This window comes from Populus euphratica, unplaced genomic scaffold (genome assembly GCF_000495115.2).
Source record: "Populus euphratica unplaced genomic scaffold, PopEup_1.0 scaffold98.1, whole genome shotgun sequence".
Lineage (NCBI taxonomy): Eukaryota > Viridiplantae > Streptophyta > Magnoliopsida > Malpighiales > Salicaceae > Populus > Populus euphratica.
Genome location: NW_011499986.1, coordinates 131,760 through 147,211, shown reverse-complemented (window position 1 = coordinate 147,211; position 15,452 = coordinate 131,760). Strand labels below are relative to the sequence as shown.

Genomic DNA, 15,452 nt, shown 5'->3' with positions numbered 1-15,452 from the left:
AATTTAAATAATTTTTTTAATAATTATAGTTTTTTTTTAAATAATGATTGTAATAGTTAAATTATGAAAGTAATAAAAATAGTGATAGTTGTTGCTAAAGTAAGAGGTGGTTGAAATAAATAATTGTGAATGTATTAGTATTTGTGAAATATTTTATAAATTTAAAGTACTTTCTCACAAATGAAATAATTTTTAATGTTGATTGTTAAGTATTTTTAATTAATTAATTTTCATATAAAATATTTTATGAGAAACAAGCACTATTTTTTTTATAATTTTTAAATCTAAATTAATAATGATAAAGTACAAATAAACACTCTTGGTCCACCGGTAACACACACCACTTCTCCTTTCTTCGACATGATTTCTTCTGTTTTTCTCTCTCCTTCGTGTTCTTGTTTCACAGACTTCAGTATCTAGCTATGTGCTTCTTTATAAAGAATAATGGATTATTAATAATTACCATTAATTTGAAAATAAAAACATAACATTTTTTTAAAAAAAAAAAACACACAAGCTGGGCAGCTAGTTTTTAAAACCAAATAGAATGGTTTTTGAATATTATGATGATACTGATGATTTTTTTATATATATATAATAATAAAAAAATCAAATGAAGTCAACAAACAAGTTTTTTTTTTCTTTTTTTTAATAAAAAAACCTGAATTAAAAACCAAATACTACAACAAACGACCCTTTGGTATATGTGTGATTCAATAATAAGTTAATAATAATTATGTAGTAGAGATGATAATTCAACTAAATTAATATTGATTGACTCGAAGGAATAAAGTTTGTTATTTTATCTAACAAGAAGTAATAGATACGACATAAATATTATCAAAACCGATATAAAACTAAATCTAAATCCAACACATATATAGATACATACACACGTATATCAACATACATACATACATATATTATTTTATTATATATCTCAGACAGGATCACTCCTATACTGTGTTGGGCCAAATTATCATCCCCAAGTGGATGCGGATCTGGGTCCACATAGAAATACAAACACGCAGAGTCTAACAATACAAGATTTAAATGGATCAGAGGAATGCAGCGCGTTCATCATTGTTTCCTCCAGCTGGGTTCTACGGGGCACCATGATTACTAAGGAAACCCCGACTTTCATTTTTTACCATGCATGGAAGCTTAAAACATGTGGCCATTGAGATAATCAACGAAGTTATAAAGAGTGCTTGGTGATTTTATATCCAGAGAATCAGAAAACTTCTGAAGTTGTTGAAAACTTTAATGCAGACACCATGAATGTTAAAACTTCAATGGCCATCTCTACCATTTCAACAATCTGCGCTGAACTTTACAGCGCAAATCATGCGTGTTAAAACGAAAAGAGGATAGTACCAGTAGGCTTTTCAATGCTTTCACAATAAAATGGAAAGGTTACTTAACACCGAACTAATTACAACACGGGATGAGTGATGACCGTATTACTCCACCATGATTGAACATGGTACTAATTCATGACGCGATTTTAGACAACTTGAATGATGTAGGCTGCTGTGCATCCAGGAAAGATAACAGGTTCTCAACACATTGCTCTAGTGTTGAAGGTGAGATTCGTTGCAGTGCCTTTTGAAATTTAGCGACTCATCCACCAAAAAGTCACTGGTAAAATTGGATCACATAAGCAAATAGCACACGAATGTGATTAGAAGGACGAGTTACTAACAAAAACAGGTAAGATTAAGAATTGAAAATAAATTGAACTCACGAGATCCGGTCAGCCATTTGTGAGGTTTCCCACCTAGGACTCCATGGATACTCTGTAATGAGAGGCGACTTGACTGGCATGCCAAGGGAATTGAAATGCTATACACAAATATTATAAGCCAGTCAAGGAGAGTATTTGCATGCAAACCATTTGCTCAGTCAATGATAGGAAATAAATGGTTCCATAAATTAAATGAGCTTCAATCATTACTGCAAGGTTTTATACCCAAATTGAGCAATTGATAATACAAGAGACCACATCAGCAGTCGACTTGATTCTGATGGAGAACTTTCAAAAACAGCAAGCTTCTTATGCTTAATTTTAGTATAAAAACATCATACAATGGCACACACAGAAAAGACATAAGACCCTTTGTGATGCAAATCAACCTGTATTGTTCAGGATGATAGGTCAATTCTAAATCTAGTCAAGAGCAAGGCCATGCTGCAAGTGCAAAATAGGAAATCAAGCATGTAATTGATGAAAGTATCTGGTGGGACCTGATCCTGCCTCCTCCCATGACGAGGAACAATACAAGTATCCTTGGTAAATGGCACATATAAAAGGAACTTGCACCAGATTCATGTCTTAATATCCTTCTAGCAACACTTGCATGCACAAAAGAGGATGACAATGACATTCACAGACGAATAAATCCATAAAATTTAAACTGGAATAAAGAAATATGATCACCTGTGTACTTTGAAACATCAGAGAAGGCTGCTGTTTTGGAAAGTTGGTTGAAAGGAAAACATGCAGCTGCAGTTTAGGAAATCAAGTTCATATAAACAGCCAAATTATGTTAAAACAGGCACAGAAAAAAATATTTCCATTGAAATAACTTTCTAAGCTTTTCCTATCAGCTACATCCCCAGTATACAACTGATTACCAAACTTGATCTCAGCTTAGGCTCCCATTTGTTTCATGTAAAATATGCTTCAGCAAAATATTTTTCTCATTTTCCATGTTTGGCTCACCTAGGAAAACATGGTCAAAGGAAAATATTTTACAGTCAAAGGAAAAGAAACTTAAAACAAGGAAAAAAAACTCAAGGTTCTTAAGAGAAGAAAATATTTTACAAGACTTCCTTTGTCGTTAAATCCTGGCCCAATCACTACTTAATTCTTATCTTTTCTTTCTCAACATTTATTTTTCAATACAAGCCAAACACCAAACAATTATTTTCAAGTAGTTTTCACAGCCAAACAATGAAAAGTAATGTGTGCTTTACGTGAAGTAAAATGAGGCTAATTTTAGCATATTTTATGAAAATTTAACTGTGCTGTGGCAAAAAGAAAACCTTCAGATACTTAGAGCTAACAATCTCCTTTGATATAGGCCTGAAAATATGATATAGTGAAGATCAGGGGTAAATACATCCTGAAACAATTTAGGTTTGACAATCACTCTTTCGCTATGTTCATATATAATATTACAGAAACTTGCCCCACCCCTTTCAATATAATTTACAATTGGAGAAGATCTTACTATACCATGAATGTAAAGGGTCCAGAGCAGACAAGAAAAGAAGCCTTTCTGCAAAAAACCTGACAAGGAAAGCAATGGTTAACACCAGTCACTCTTGATGGATTAAAAAAAATGTCTGTATACAAAGTGCCTAGGATGCTTACTGGATCAGCTTCTAATGGCCTTCCAAGCAGTGGGGCTAATGCCTCGATAAACTGCCTTCTAACATCAATTAGAGTAACTGCCTCTAAGACCTACAAAATGGGAAAGAAAATCTTTTATTAGCAAAAAAGGTAGGCGAACAATATCTCAACTAAAAGGAATCACTGGATGGAAGAAATAAGCTAACCTGTCTCTGAAGGAGTTCTTCCAGGTGGGGAAGATATTCAGCCATGCACCTTTTCAGAAGAAAAGAACCAATAAAAACAAGTCATGCAAATCTTCATACAAAAAGCAACATGTGCATATGCCAAAGACTTGAAGCAAAAACTATATGCATAGCTTACATTCCATCCAACCATGAAGGAAGTTTGACATCATCAATGGAAAACAGGGCTTTCAACTCAGGAGTGCACATTAATTTCAGACGAGGTGCTGAGGGAGAAGATGCATACTTTCTACCAATAGGATATATAACCTGCACCGATCAAGAAAAGACTCACAAAACTATTGCAGTTGTGACACAAAATAAAAAGGAAAGAGAGAGAGAAAATGGGACAGAAAGAAGGAAATAAAAAGAATTCAAGGTAAACTTCAAATACAAGGATAGCAGAAGAAATATCCAACCTGTAAGTATATCTTTTGTGGATGTCTCCAGGGGCATGCAGGCACCATTTTATTTATATTCATGTTCATTAAAGGCACTGCGAACTTAACCTCTTCTGGCTACACTAAAAGTCAAAGGCATAGAAACCAGTGATGTAGTTAAATACCAACCTAAGCGGTGGATATATTTGATCACTTCATAGAACCCAGTTAAAATAAATAAAAACGTTTTCATTTCAACAAATACCTTTTCAACACCGGAACTCATGTGCATTTCAATTCCCTGCAGTACGACTGGAGTTTCAGTGATATGCAGAAAACTAATCACCAATAGTACAAAGAAAAGCAGTGACAACAACGTAACGATACGGTAATCTTTCTACACAAAACAAGTAACTACCAACGGTGTCCTAGCCAAATGAGACCTTAGCATTATACAAAAGATGCAAGTCAAGAAATTACCTCCCTAGACACCATAGTACTAATCTCAAACTTCAACCTATCATCATCAACTTCTCCCACTCGTTTCTCCTGGTAAGACCTATATTTATCCCTGGAAAACAGAATTCAAAATCCAATCACAAGTCACAACCAAGACTAAAAAAGTGTCAATACTACCCACTCCTAAAACATTCAGGTCCTCAACCTCAATTCAATTACGAGAGCTAACAGCCGTGTAGGATCTTTATTGTTCCAATCGGTCAAACTGTTCTTAACTAGCCTTGAATCCCCGTCCTCACCGCATAGGACATGAAAGGGATGGAAATCTTCATCCTCAGCACCAAATATAACATCCGGTGCAGCTAATGGAAATTCAGCATTGTATATAACATCCCCTGTAGTAAATAAATAGAAATCAAAATTAACCCTAACCACAATAAATGAGTAGACACTTGATAAGTTGATAAAGGAAAACAAAAACAATGATACTAACATTTCATGTAGTCTAAACAGTAAGGAATGAGCAATGTGAATCGATCAAGACTTCCAGTGAAGTACCTGGTGCCTGACCGTGCCTGCTCAATCTGCAAAACAAACTAATTAAGCCAGCATAACCCGAATTTGAAAATCGCAAAATTGCAAATCGGATTAGCGTTTCGTATAATACCTAGGGTTAGGGATTTGCGAGGCAATTTTTACCTGGATCGTGTGAGGATAGTGATTGAGGAGATACTGAAGTTGGGCGGAGATGAAAGGAGGGAATCCATCATGTGACATGGTGGTTTTGGAGGCAATTTGTCGGGTGGTTGGTTTGAGTAAATTTGTTGCGTCGCCGTTTATTGGGGACGGTGCTCACTCGCTCCTCTATGCGGTGGTGAGCCTGACTAGTGAATACGTACGTAGCTGCCCCAGTGGCTTTCTAGACATGGTGGAGTGTGACCCTTGTCCAAAGTTATTTTCCGTTCAGCTTCTATTTTTTGATGTTTTAAAAATTATATTTAATTTTTCCATTAATAATTTTGATATTCTATGTTAAAATTAAAAATATGCACATCATACTACTAAACTAAGCATATCACTAATATAAATTTTATTATAATATAGCCAAACAAAACTTAAACCCGAATACTATATCATTTATCTTAAAATCTAAACTATAGAGCGAGTGAATTAACTTAAATAAATTAAAATGATTTTATTTATATTTTTTAAAAAATAAAAATAAAATTAATTTTGAATGGATTATGGTTGACCATGTAATTGTTTCGTTTTAACTTAACATGATGGACGTGGTTTAATAACAACGTTGTTGGCTTATTTAGGTAACAAACGACATCGTTGAATAAAGCAAAGGCCATTAAAACCATTTTGTCCTGTTAGGAATAATTTTGTACATGTTCCTTTTCTATTATTCCTCACTTCCTAAAAAAATATTCGATAAATAAAAATTAGTCTATCTGTTTGAGATAAAAAAAAAATCGAGAAAATTTTTATGTCTTTTATAAACCATATACTTATTTACAAAACTAGTGATATTATTTTGAATGAAAAAAAAAATTTCATAAATATTGAGTTTATTTGGAAATATAGTTATAATTGTTTTTTAAATAATTTTTTATGTTAAAATATACGTTAATAATATCTTTTAATTTTTTAAAAATTATTTTTGATATTAACATATTAAAATAATTTAAAAATACTAAAAATATATTAATTTAAAATAAATAAAAAATTTAAAATTTTTTAAAATTACTTTTAGAACAAAAAAACAACAAAAAATTTATAAATTTTATGTGATTTCATCTTTGTAAATATTCAAGTGCAAGCATGTTTACCAATATAAGGTTGAGAGTTTGTAAATAAATTCTAAATACATCATTACCTTCATATTTTATATAGAAAAAATTATAAATTTACTGTTTAAAAAATAATTGACAGCATGATTGGTCATAACTAAACTCATTTCATAGACAATCATAGCTAAACTCAATTCAGAATAATATATATATATGAAATTTTTGAAAAGTTTAGAGTGCCCTTCTCGTGAATAGGATTTATAAAAATAGTGAACCAAGCTCATCAATAACGTTATTTAAAATTCATGAGCTTTGATATTCCAGGAGAGAGAGAGATGCTACCCAAGAGAAGGAAAGCTTGCTTATTAGATTTTATTCAAATCAATGCAAGATTTTTATTTGAAATAATTTTATTTCAAACTTGAATAATTGATTATAAAATATTATAAAAAAACAAGCAATATCTTTATTTGAGAAAAAATATTTTTTTATAGAAAGTAAATTATTGAAAAGTAGATTATTTGTATTGTAATATTAAATGAGTTGAAAAATAATTTTAAATATTTTTTTCATGAAAAATTATCTGAAAATTAACTTATTAATATTTTTTATATCTATTAAAAATTTATGGATCAAATTTAACATATAAAAAAATTAATATTTTGATTTCCAATAAAAATAATAATATTTAAAATAAAATTATTAGATTTAACAGATAAAAAATTAAAAAAAAAATTAGTTTTATAAATTTTATAAATTAATTAAAAAAACAAAAAAAACAAAGTGTTTGGTCATTTTACCTTATTGTTTTCTTAAAAAAAGTTCATGAAAGTGTTTTTCAGATAAAATAAAATAAAAATATTTTTTTTAGGACTAAGTTTTACTCCAAAAAATATTTTTTTCTCTATTAGTTTTTCTTAAGATTAGAAAGTGGAGAAACTAATTTTAGAAAAGTGTTTTGCTAAAAAAAAAAGAAAAAAAATATTGTAAAACACCCTCTAAAAAATATTTCCAATATAAAAAACAAGTTAATAATAGATATTTTTTATTTAAAAATAAAAATTTTTTATTTTAAAAACATTAAATAAATAACAATATAAAAAAAATTATATTGATTTTCAACCGCATAACCCATGCACGGGGGTCCACAGACGTTAGCACACAGCAGTGTACCGTTCATACGAGTGTCTGAGGGGATAGATCCTCGAAATGACAGAAACCAAAGAACAGGGACAGGATCGTCAAACACAAAGATAAAAACCCTAATAACAAATCTCCAGCTTCCTATAAATATAGCGCAGCACCAGCTGCTCGCGTGCAGTTCAGACGTGCCGTTGTGGCTTACAAAAAAGACTAGAGTTCTTCCCATGTCTCCATTCACATCTTCATCCCTTTCTTCTCTTTACGCCTTTTGTTTTTATTTCAAGTTCTTGTTTTGGCTGTGGAATCAAGTGATGAATTTGGATTACAAATTTCTCACGACGGTCGTCTGAGACACATCGTGTCAATTTTGATGTAATGATCCAATGTTTTCTGATGATTTCATCTTGCTCTTGTTCTTCCAAGTAATTATAATTTTTTTCTTACTTAGTTTTCTGTGATGGGGCGAGCATCGTGATGAAAAATTTGAATTTGTCCGATCAATTTCATGACAGGATTATTTACCTCCTACTCATACTGAATGCTCGCTCATCACTGATTTCTCTATAATTTTTTTTTGTATTTTATGGGTTAATAATTCTTTTATCATCAAGCTTTTCAGCAGCTCCTTTTCTTCTTTTTTTAAGAACGATCAAATTGGATTGGCACTATGAGGATTTAATGTGGTACGAGGTCGAAAGATCTATGAAATTTGTAACTCTTAGTCCTTTTCATTCTGAGTGCGCAGTTCAATCTGTTTATGCATCTTGCTTATACCCAGAAGGCCTCGAATTTGTTTTCAACATAGATTGCCTCTTTTCTCTTCATTTAACCTGGTTTTTGGGCATGTGTGGTTACTCAGAGAAGTTGGACGAAGCTTTTGTTTTTAAGTAAATTGATAGGACAATGTGGGATGTGGCCAAGCTACTGGGACTGCAATTTATGGATACCGGCCTGAATGAACATGAAATTTTTAGACCTAAATTAAAAGGTTTGAAAGTAAAATTATTCTAGATTTTGGTATGGATAGTACAAAACTCTAAATACTGATTCTATCAAGAAAGACGAAATCACTAACAAAAACAGATCTATGGATATCTGTTACCCTCCTCAGTGATGTCCTCCTTTCCAAATCGGTGAATAAAACTCTCAAGTCAATTGAAAACTTGGACAAATTTCATTGCTTTTGCTTCCTTCATCAGAAAAAAGAAATCCCCAACATGAAATTCTGTCTTTGTTTTCCAAAATAGCAGAGATCCTCTAGTCCAATGACCAAGCCTGCAACCAGATAGGAGAGAAAATGAGTGATTCACTCGAGAACTATACCTCTGTACATTTAAGGTGTTCAAACAATGATAACGAGTTGTCTAACCTGTATCTTGCCATCAGAAGTGCCAGCATAAAGCATTGCACCGTCCATATCTGATGTTAAGCATGTAATTCTGGCGTGCCACCCACTTCCTACTTTGATGGAAGCAACTCTTATAACTCTTTCCTTTAACCAAACCTCAATGATCCCACTTTTCGTGGCTGTGAATATGAAGTCGCTGTTGACAGCAATTCGCTGAATGTCGAATCCAGTTGAGAAGGATCCTGTTACAGCTTTGCTCGAGTGAGAAAATACCTGCCATGCACGGAAATTTGTTCACTTGAAGAAATAATCTGTTCAAACATATTTCATGAACAAACTCAAGTCAGTTGTTGCTTACTTTCCCTGCTGTTCCATCAACCGCTGAACCACCAGCAAACAATAGACCATCTTGAATTTGTAGGGAATAAATACTTTGTTTCCCCAGCAATTTTCTTGTTCCAGAGTAGAATGTGGTTGATGTGAATTTGATCAAATCCACCTCCTGGATACTGTAACCGGAGACGCCACAATATAATGTATCCCCTGTCATAGCAAGGCACTTCACCGTTTTGTTGAAGTTTATATGCTTTGGAACACCTGACCAGCTGTATACCTGTGAAAATACAATTTTTAGAAAACCGGATTCTGTCAACCGCTAAAGACTGCACAGTTCGGTTTCAGTTGCTGAAACATGATGGGTATGCGTCACTTGCCTTGACTCCTGCTCCTTGAGAAACAAAGCATGCAACTTTACCATTAGCTGTCAACTCGTACACTGCCTCTTTCACATCATGAACTTGAATACAATGAATTTCTTCAGGTTTAATTGCCCAAACCTGGAAAAGAAAATGAGGGGAAATGACCGTTTCAAATGATTAGGTATACAATTTATCAGACAATGGATTATGCAGTCTGGTATTCCTTCTTTCGGTGGTTCATTGAAAAGGGTAGCATAAATGAGTTCATTGCTACAACTACAACGCATGAGATAGCAACATATGTTCTTACGGGAGACGGAGTAATCTAAGATTCAAATAGCTAGAAAGCAGGGAAAAAACTGAAAGTACCCGAATGGTTTTGTCCAAGGAACCACTGTACAATTTGTCTCCCGAAGATGAAATATAGAGGCATGTGACAGCTTTTGCATGTTCACGAACTTCGTGAATCAGTCTTACAACACTGTTTCCAGCATCCCACACCTAAAAGCGAGTGTTGGTGAGTTATAACATCACGTATTCTTTAAGACATATGCAACTGGTAATTGTATTAATGCTCGGGTAAGAGGGTCAGGCAGATTGTACCTTGATGGTTCCGTCGGAATGGCTGCTAATAACACGACCTTTAAAATGAAGCAAAGACAGCACTTCACCATTGGCGCATGATTCTACCTCAACCACTTCGGTGCAGTTCCACAACTCTGTCTAAAATACAGATTAAAAAGCATAAATAAGCTCATTTTTTTATAGCTAACCTGAAGAAGCCAAGGACATAGTTTCCCAATCCCACTTACTGCATTGACAGATGACAAATTCATTAAGGATTTCAGTACATCAGTGATCACTGGTGAACTTCTCTTTAGCTTTCTCAAGGTGCTGTAGATGCATTTAGCATACTTTCCGAGCTCTTCAAGTGCAGCTAAAAATCAGGAAAGTTTGAGTTCAGCAATTATTTGTGTATATTCAAAGCTTTGGTCAGAATTCTCACCTACACTAATCTTACCTGGGTCACTTACGAAGGTTCTTAATGCAAGGGTTGCCAAAATCTTCTCTTCCATGTTTCTAGTTGATTGGAGGACATTTATAAATTCATCAAGCAAGGATTTACGAGCCGCACTTTTTACACCAGTATCAGGAAGAACTGAAAGCATGTATATGAGCCATGTGGAGATGACAAGGCATGATTTTTCCGTCTCTAAGGAATTACTCTTGAAGCACTCCTCTAAAGCTTTAAAGATAGAGCCCTTTTCATGATTGCAAAGAACAAATGCCACTCTTTTCTCCCAAGAACTTACTGCTTTCTCTTCATCTTCCTGCACAAAAGCATCCAAGGCTCAGAATCATCACAGAATTTAATAGAACAGGGTTCCAAGTTCCATATTAAACTTGAGCAAAAACCGCAAACCATTGTTTCAGCTAAAAAATTTTCTGCTAAATCATTCTCATTCTTCTTTAGCTTCTCTGCCTTCATCAAAGCATTGCAAGGTAGATCATATCCTGCAATCTTCAGCAACCAGGCTTCCATGTAAGTACCCCCAGATGAAGTCCGACGTGCAGAAATAGAAATTAAAGCATCCAGAGCCATCATCTGAGAATTAGAGAAGTCCTTTCTGTGCAGCGATTCAATTAAAGCCTCTACAGCTTCTTCCCTGTAAATGCTCATCTTTCGCGGCTCAGCCTGAAATTCAACCCATAGAAACCATGGTTAGATATCCAAGTTTTCCTGTTAAAGTAAGTGAATGATGTCAGAGAATCAAACCAAACCAGGAGATCAAGCTGAAGAAGAAGAGTGGCAAGGGAAGGTTGCTGCCTCATAGGAGCCATTTGGAGATACACAAGAAAGGTGTGCATGGTACTAAATGCTCCTTCATCTTTAATTATCTGCAATATCTGATTACAGAATGTCCTCCTGAAACACCATGGAAAAGGCAGAACATTCAGTGTCGGTATTGGAGATGATGTTGAAAAAGAAGAAACAGGCAAATCTTTAGACATTTGTGTTTGATTTTTCTACTTTTTCAAGTTGTAGCATTACAGTAGCACATTTTTACCTTCAACCATCCAACTATTAGCTTCTGGAAGAAAATATAACAACATTCAAAGTATATTACAGAAGGGAATATTTGATGTGTACCTGTTTAACTGAACTAGCTCCGAGAGGAAGTCAATACATAAGCCTCTCACGCTATCATCCCCGGAGTGAAATAATTCGAGAACAGGAGATAGTTCGATTGTACTTGCTATCGAGTTCCGGGAAGTCTTATCAGCACGCATGCAACAGAGAAGTATCGAAATAATTGACTTCCTTCCTTCCACTCTATCCAAACACTTGACTAGCGCTGGAATTCCATTTGCACAGATGACATCAAAAGCATTGACAGACTGGCTGTTTTCATCCCCACCCGTAAGCAAGTGTTCAAGCACTGCTATAGCAGCGTCCTTGGGCTCTATTGCAAATTGAAAATCATCTAAATCTTCAATTTTTCTCTGGATTGACTGGACAAGTGAGGGTATGAAGTTGTGAGCCGAAAGCTGAGCAAAAGCTGGCCTCAGCTGGTATATCAGAACAACAGCCTCAGCAAGCCCATTTTTGAACAAAGCAGCTAGGCAATCAAAATCAGAATCTACACTGGTTAGAATCTCTCCCACACTTTCATCTGAAAATGTTAACTCAGAGAGAACGTAAACTGAAGTTTTAAGAGCATCTCTGCTTACAGAAGCAGAGAGTATTTCTACAATCCCATTTACAATAGTTGGCTCGGATAAATATGAAAGAACTGCAGGATCACCCTTTGAGTCCTTCCACAATTTGGCTACTGCTGACACCGCTGCTTCACATTCTTCTAAGTTTTCTGAAGCACAGAGAGATGAAATATAAGGTTTTAACCCATTGATGATTGTTTCAATATTAGCTTGAGAAATTACACTGGTTGGTGATGTGGATACTTCTGCTCGGGCAAATCTTTTGCTCCTCTGATGCATGTGACTATCTGTACTGTTACGAATATGAGTATGACTGGGAGAATAAAATGTTCTGGATGCAGTAGACACCAACAAATTTTCTCTTAAGGAGGAGGGGCTGAATGAATTCCTTGGTGTTTCAGAGTACGAAAATTCCTGAGCAAGCTCTGGATGCTGCTCTTTCCAAGATGTTATGAGTCTCTTCAAAACATAATTTGTTTTGGGCAGTGAGTTTGCAGAGAGAGGTTGGCGAGTAATAGGGCATGTCGTGTTTCCTCTTTTCACCCATTCTTGAATTGCTTTTCTCTCATAAGTCTGGCCAGTTTCAAGGGTAACTGGATCATTAAAAAGTTGGCCTGTGATAGGGCAAACAAAATCTTTTGGTGGTCTTGAACGGGGAGTCGGCATCTCTGATGTAGGAAGTGAAATGTAGCTCTGGCTTCCTTCATCACTCTCAATAAGTGAACTGCATAATAATAAAAAAGATGTATATTTATCAATACTGAAAGGAAAAGAACAGCTTGAATACCGTAAAAGATAGCCCAAAGAAAAGAGAGAACTTTTTGGCTACCTATTCTCTAATATTTGGTTGTCGACATTGTCGTAACTCATCCTCCTTGTTCGGCTACGGTTCTTCCTGGCACTTCTCAGCAGACCCTAGATTGCAAAAATGCTATCAGTATAAATGAAACGTTCCAAGTTCGGATGGAATTGGCAAGAACTCATCAAAATACAAGGCAAAGACATACTATCACTTCAACATCTGAGTCTGGTGAGCTACTGCTGTAATCTTTTCTCAAGCGTGGAGAATCAGGTAACGAGGTAGCACTAACAGAATCCGTAGCACGGCATGACAGAAGCCGTAACATTGTTGTAGGTTGTTTTTTAGACTGCACAACTGGATCAGGAGAACTAATCTTTGGCGAAGTTCTAGGGGAATTTATAGGAGAGGATATTTTGGGAGAATGCTTTTGGCTCTTTGCTTTAGCTAGCCTTTTGCTTAGTCCAATTTCCTTAATCTCAGTTGATTCTATGCTGCGAAGAGTTACTAACTTCTGATTTTTATCTTCAGAATCAATACAGGTATCACTTCGCTCACAATCAAAATCTCTTTCTCTGTCCTCAGGCATGGCCTCCTGACATAATAAACAAGAACACAACACAGAATCAACTATAGTTCATCACAATGTGACAATTGTAGTATAGTTGTCGGTCTTACTTGATGATCACATATAACAGACTCTTCCAAATTAGGTGACAGGTTTGAAATTATCCTCAATCTGATCACAACCACATCCATCATAACAATAACAAGTTAGAGCCTTGAAAAAAGAAAATGTTCAGCGTGGATGTACAATAAAATAAGAACCAGAACATGCAAATGGCTGTATCCATACGTTCCTGACTGAATAGTACTTTTTCATTTTCGACGCTGGATGTAGACTAACCTGCTTTCTGCTCTCACACCACGTTTAGATCTAAGAACTGGAGAGAAACCAGCACTTTTAGGCAAGATGGGACCAAATTTCACATAATCAGGAATCGACCGGCTAACCTCATGCAGAGGAGTTGCTGGTGGATCTGCTATCGGCAACATTGGAATCATCTTCTTGCTTGTTGTTGAGTCAGAATTCATGCAGTCCTTGTAGTATTTAGCAAAAAGCCGCGTATTTTCATCCAAGGATTCCCTGTAAAGCTCCTCCAGGTTTTGCAATTTTTCCACCTGATCTGGCCTCATTGAATATATCAAAGACTCATTGAAGAACTGATCCAAGTCAGCAGTAAATGACAAATCAAAAGAATCAGGAATTACTTCCACCATAAGTCTGTGCCTAGCTTCAGAATACCAACCAACAATTGAGCTCATCTGTGGAAGAAACAGGTCTTTCCAGAGTTCAGGGGCAAAATCAATTCTCGAGAAGAATGGATCAACAATAAACATCTCAAGAACATGAAGAACAGAATTCTCATCATTGTTACGCAATTTCCATAGGTATGAAAGGTAGAGGCGGGCCCAAGCAGAGAGGTAGAAATTTGGGACCCCAGCTGTTCTTTGGTCAGAGTTCAACAAGGCACAAACTTGCAGCATCTTCTCTGCATAATCTAATCGTGCCAGCTTAGTCTCCATATTGGAGGTGTCAATGGCTTCTTCAAGAGCTTCTATACCCCAATCCAAATTTGCTAATACTGCTTGATCGGAGTATCGAACTTCTGTATCTTTGCCACAGCTCCCATCTTCAGCTGCTAATCTCTCAGCACACTGTTCTTTGTGCTGGGTTCTTTGCTCTTTATTGATCAAACGATCTTGTGTGAAACTTCCCACAGTGATAATCAAGAACCTCGCAATATCCTTTTGGTCCATCGCAAACCTATAGCTTCCTTTCATTTCTGAGGAGAGAATCTCAGCTTACAGATTCGCAATCAACTGCAAGAGCAAACAATCGTCATCTTCCTCTAGCACGTTTCATCAGAAGTAAATCAAGGCAAAAATACCATGCTTTTCAAATTCATATCTTTTCAAATTTCCCTAGTTTTTAGCACTATAAATGTAGCAGCAATGCTTGGACTGGTTAAGGATTGATCTACCTTCAACCTGGAAACCTCCATCTATAATTCTATTGCATCATCAATCTAAAAGCAATTACCAAAACTTCATAGACAGTATTACACTATGAAAACAATAGTAACTCAAGACGTAAACACTCCGTCAAAAATTACAAGCAGCATTGGCACTGGCATTGACAAAGGATGGCAGTCTGTCAACACCAAGAACAAAACATTCATTTAAAGAAATAAATAAAGAGTGCGATCGTTCTAGAGAAAAGTTCTTACAGTAAGGTGCAAGGCAACTTCATAGGAATTCAGATTACTTCGTTAACATAGATTATCAAAAAGAAAAAAGGGATTATTGCGTCAAAACATGAAATTAACACAAAGAAGAGATGTGGCCCCTTAGACTCTTGTTGGAGTTGCCGGCTTCGATAGTTGTTGTGTGCTGATCAAAGCAAAACGTGGACTATTCATTTTATATTTACTAATCACAGTTTATATCGTTATTATATATATT

General features: G+C 35.2%; 2 protein-coding genes across 8 annotated transcripts; both read right to left on the bottom strand.

Annotated features, from left to right (window-relative positions):
* Positions 1–1,194: 1,194 nt before the first annotated feature.
* LOC105140092 (BRCA1-A complex subunit BRE-like) lies at positions 1,195–5,359 on the bottom strand. 4 transcript variants are annotated; one of them, XM_011046778.1, is made up of 13 exons: positions 5,089–5,359; positions 4,980–5,005; positions 4,627–4,816; positions 4,443–4,533; positions 4,228–4,263; positions 4,002–4,100; positions 3,722–3,852; positions 3,565–3,613; positions 3,380–3,469; positions 3,242–3,295; positions 2,441–2,506; positions 1,748–1,845; positions 1,195–1,641 (listed from the first exon to the last, which is right to left on the bottom strand). In XM_011046778.1, the coding sequence occupies exons 1-13, from the start codon at positions 5,196–5,198 to the stop codon at positions 1,575–1,577; spliced, it is 1,107 nt and encodes a 368-aa protein (XP_011045080.1). In that variant the 5' UTR covers positions 5,199–5,359; the 3' UTR covers positions 1,195–1,574. The 4 variants fall into 4 exon arrangements, with proteins under 4 accessions (XP_011045080.1, XP_011045082.1, XP_011045079.1 ...); XM_011046780.1 differs by having other exon boundaries at positions 5,121–5,359; XM_011046777.1 differs by having other exon boundaries at positions 4,915–5,005; positions 5,121–5,358.
* Positions 5,360–7,582: 2,223 nt separating this feature from the next.
* LOC105140091 (putative E3 ubiquitin-protein ligase LIN-1) lies at positions 7,583–15,314 on the bottom strand. 4 transcript variants are annotated; one of them, XM_011046774.1, is made up of 15 exons: positions 15,218–15,314; positions 13,834–14,810; positions 13,605–13,665; positions 13,135–13,521; positions 12,957–13,042; positions 11,559–12,851; positions 11,189–11,333; positions 10,830–11,102; positions 10,428–10,737; positions 10,219–10,343; positions 10,010–10,129; positions 9,776–9,907; positions 9,422–9,544; positions 9,067–9,321; positions 7,583–8,981 (listed from the first exon to the last, which is right to left on the bottom strand). In XM_011046774.1, the coding sequence occupies exons 2-15, from the start codon at positions 14,769–14,771 to the stop codon at positions 8,703–8,705; spliced, it is 4,527 nt and encodes a 1,508-aa protein (XP_011045076.1). In that variant the 5' UTR covers positions 14,772–14,810; positions 15,218–15,314; the 3' UTR covers positions 7,583–8,702. The 4 variants fall into 4 exon arrangements, with proteins under 4 accessions (XP_011045076.1, XP_011045077.1, XP_011045078.1 ...); XM_011046775.1 differs by lacking the exon at positions 15,218–15,314 and having other exon boundaries at positions 7,583–8,635; positions 8,730–8,981; positions 13,834–15,141; XM_011046776.1 differs by lacking the exon at positions 15,218–15,314 and having other exon boundaries at positions 13,834–14,113; positions 14,199–14,261.
* Between the last annotated feature and the right edge of the window lie 138 nt (positions 15,315–15,452).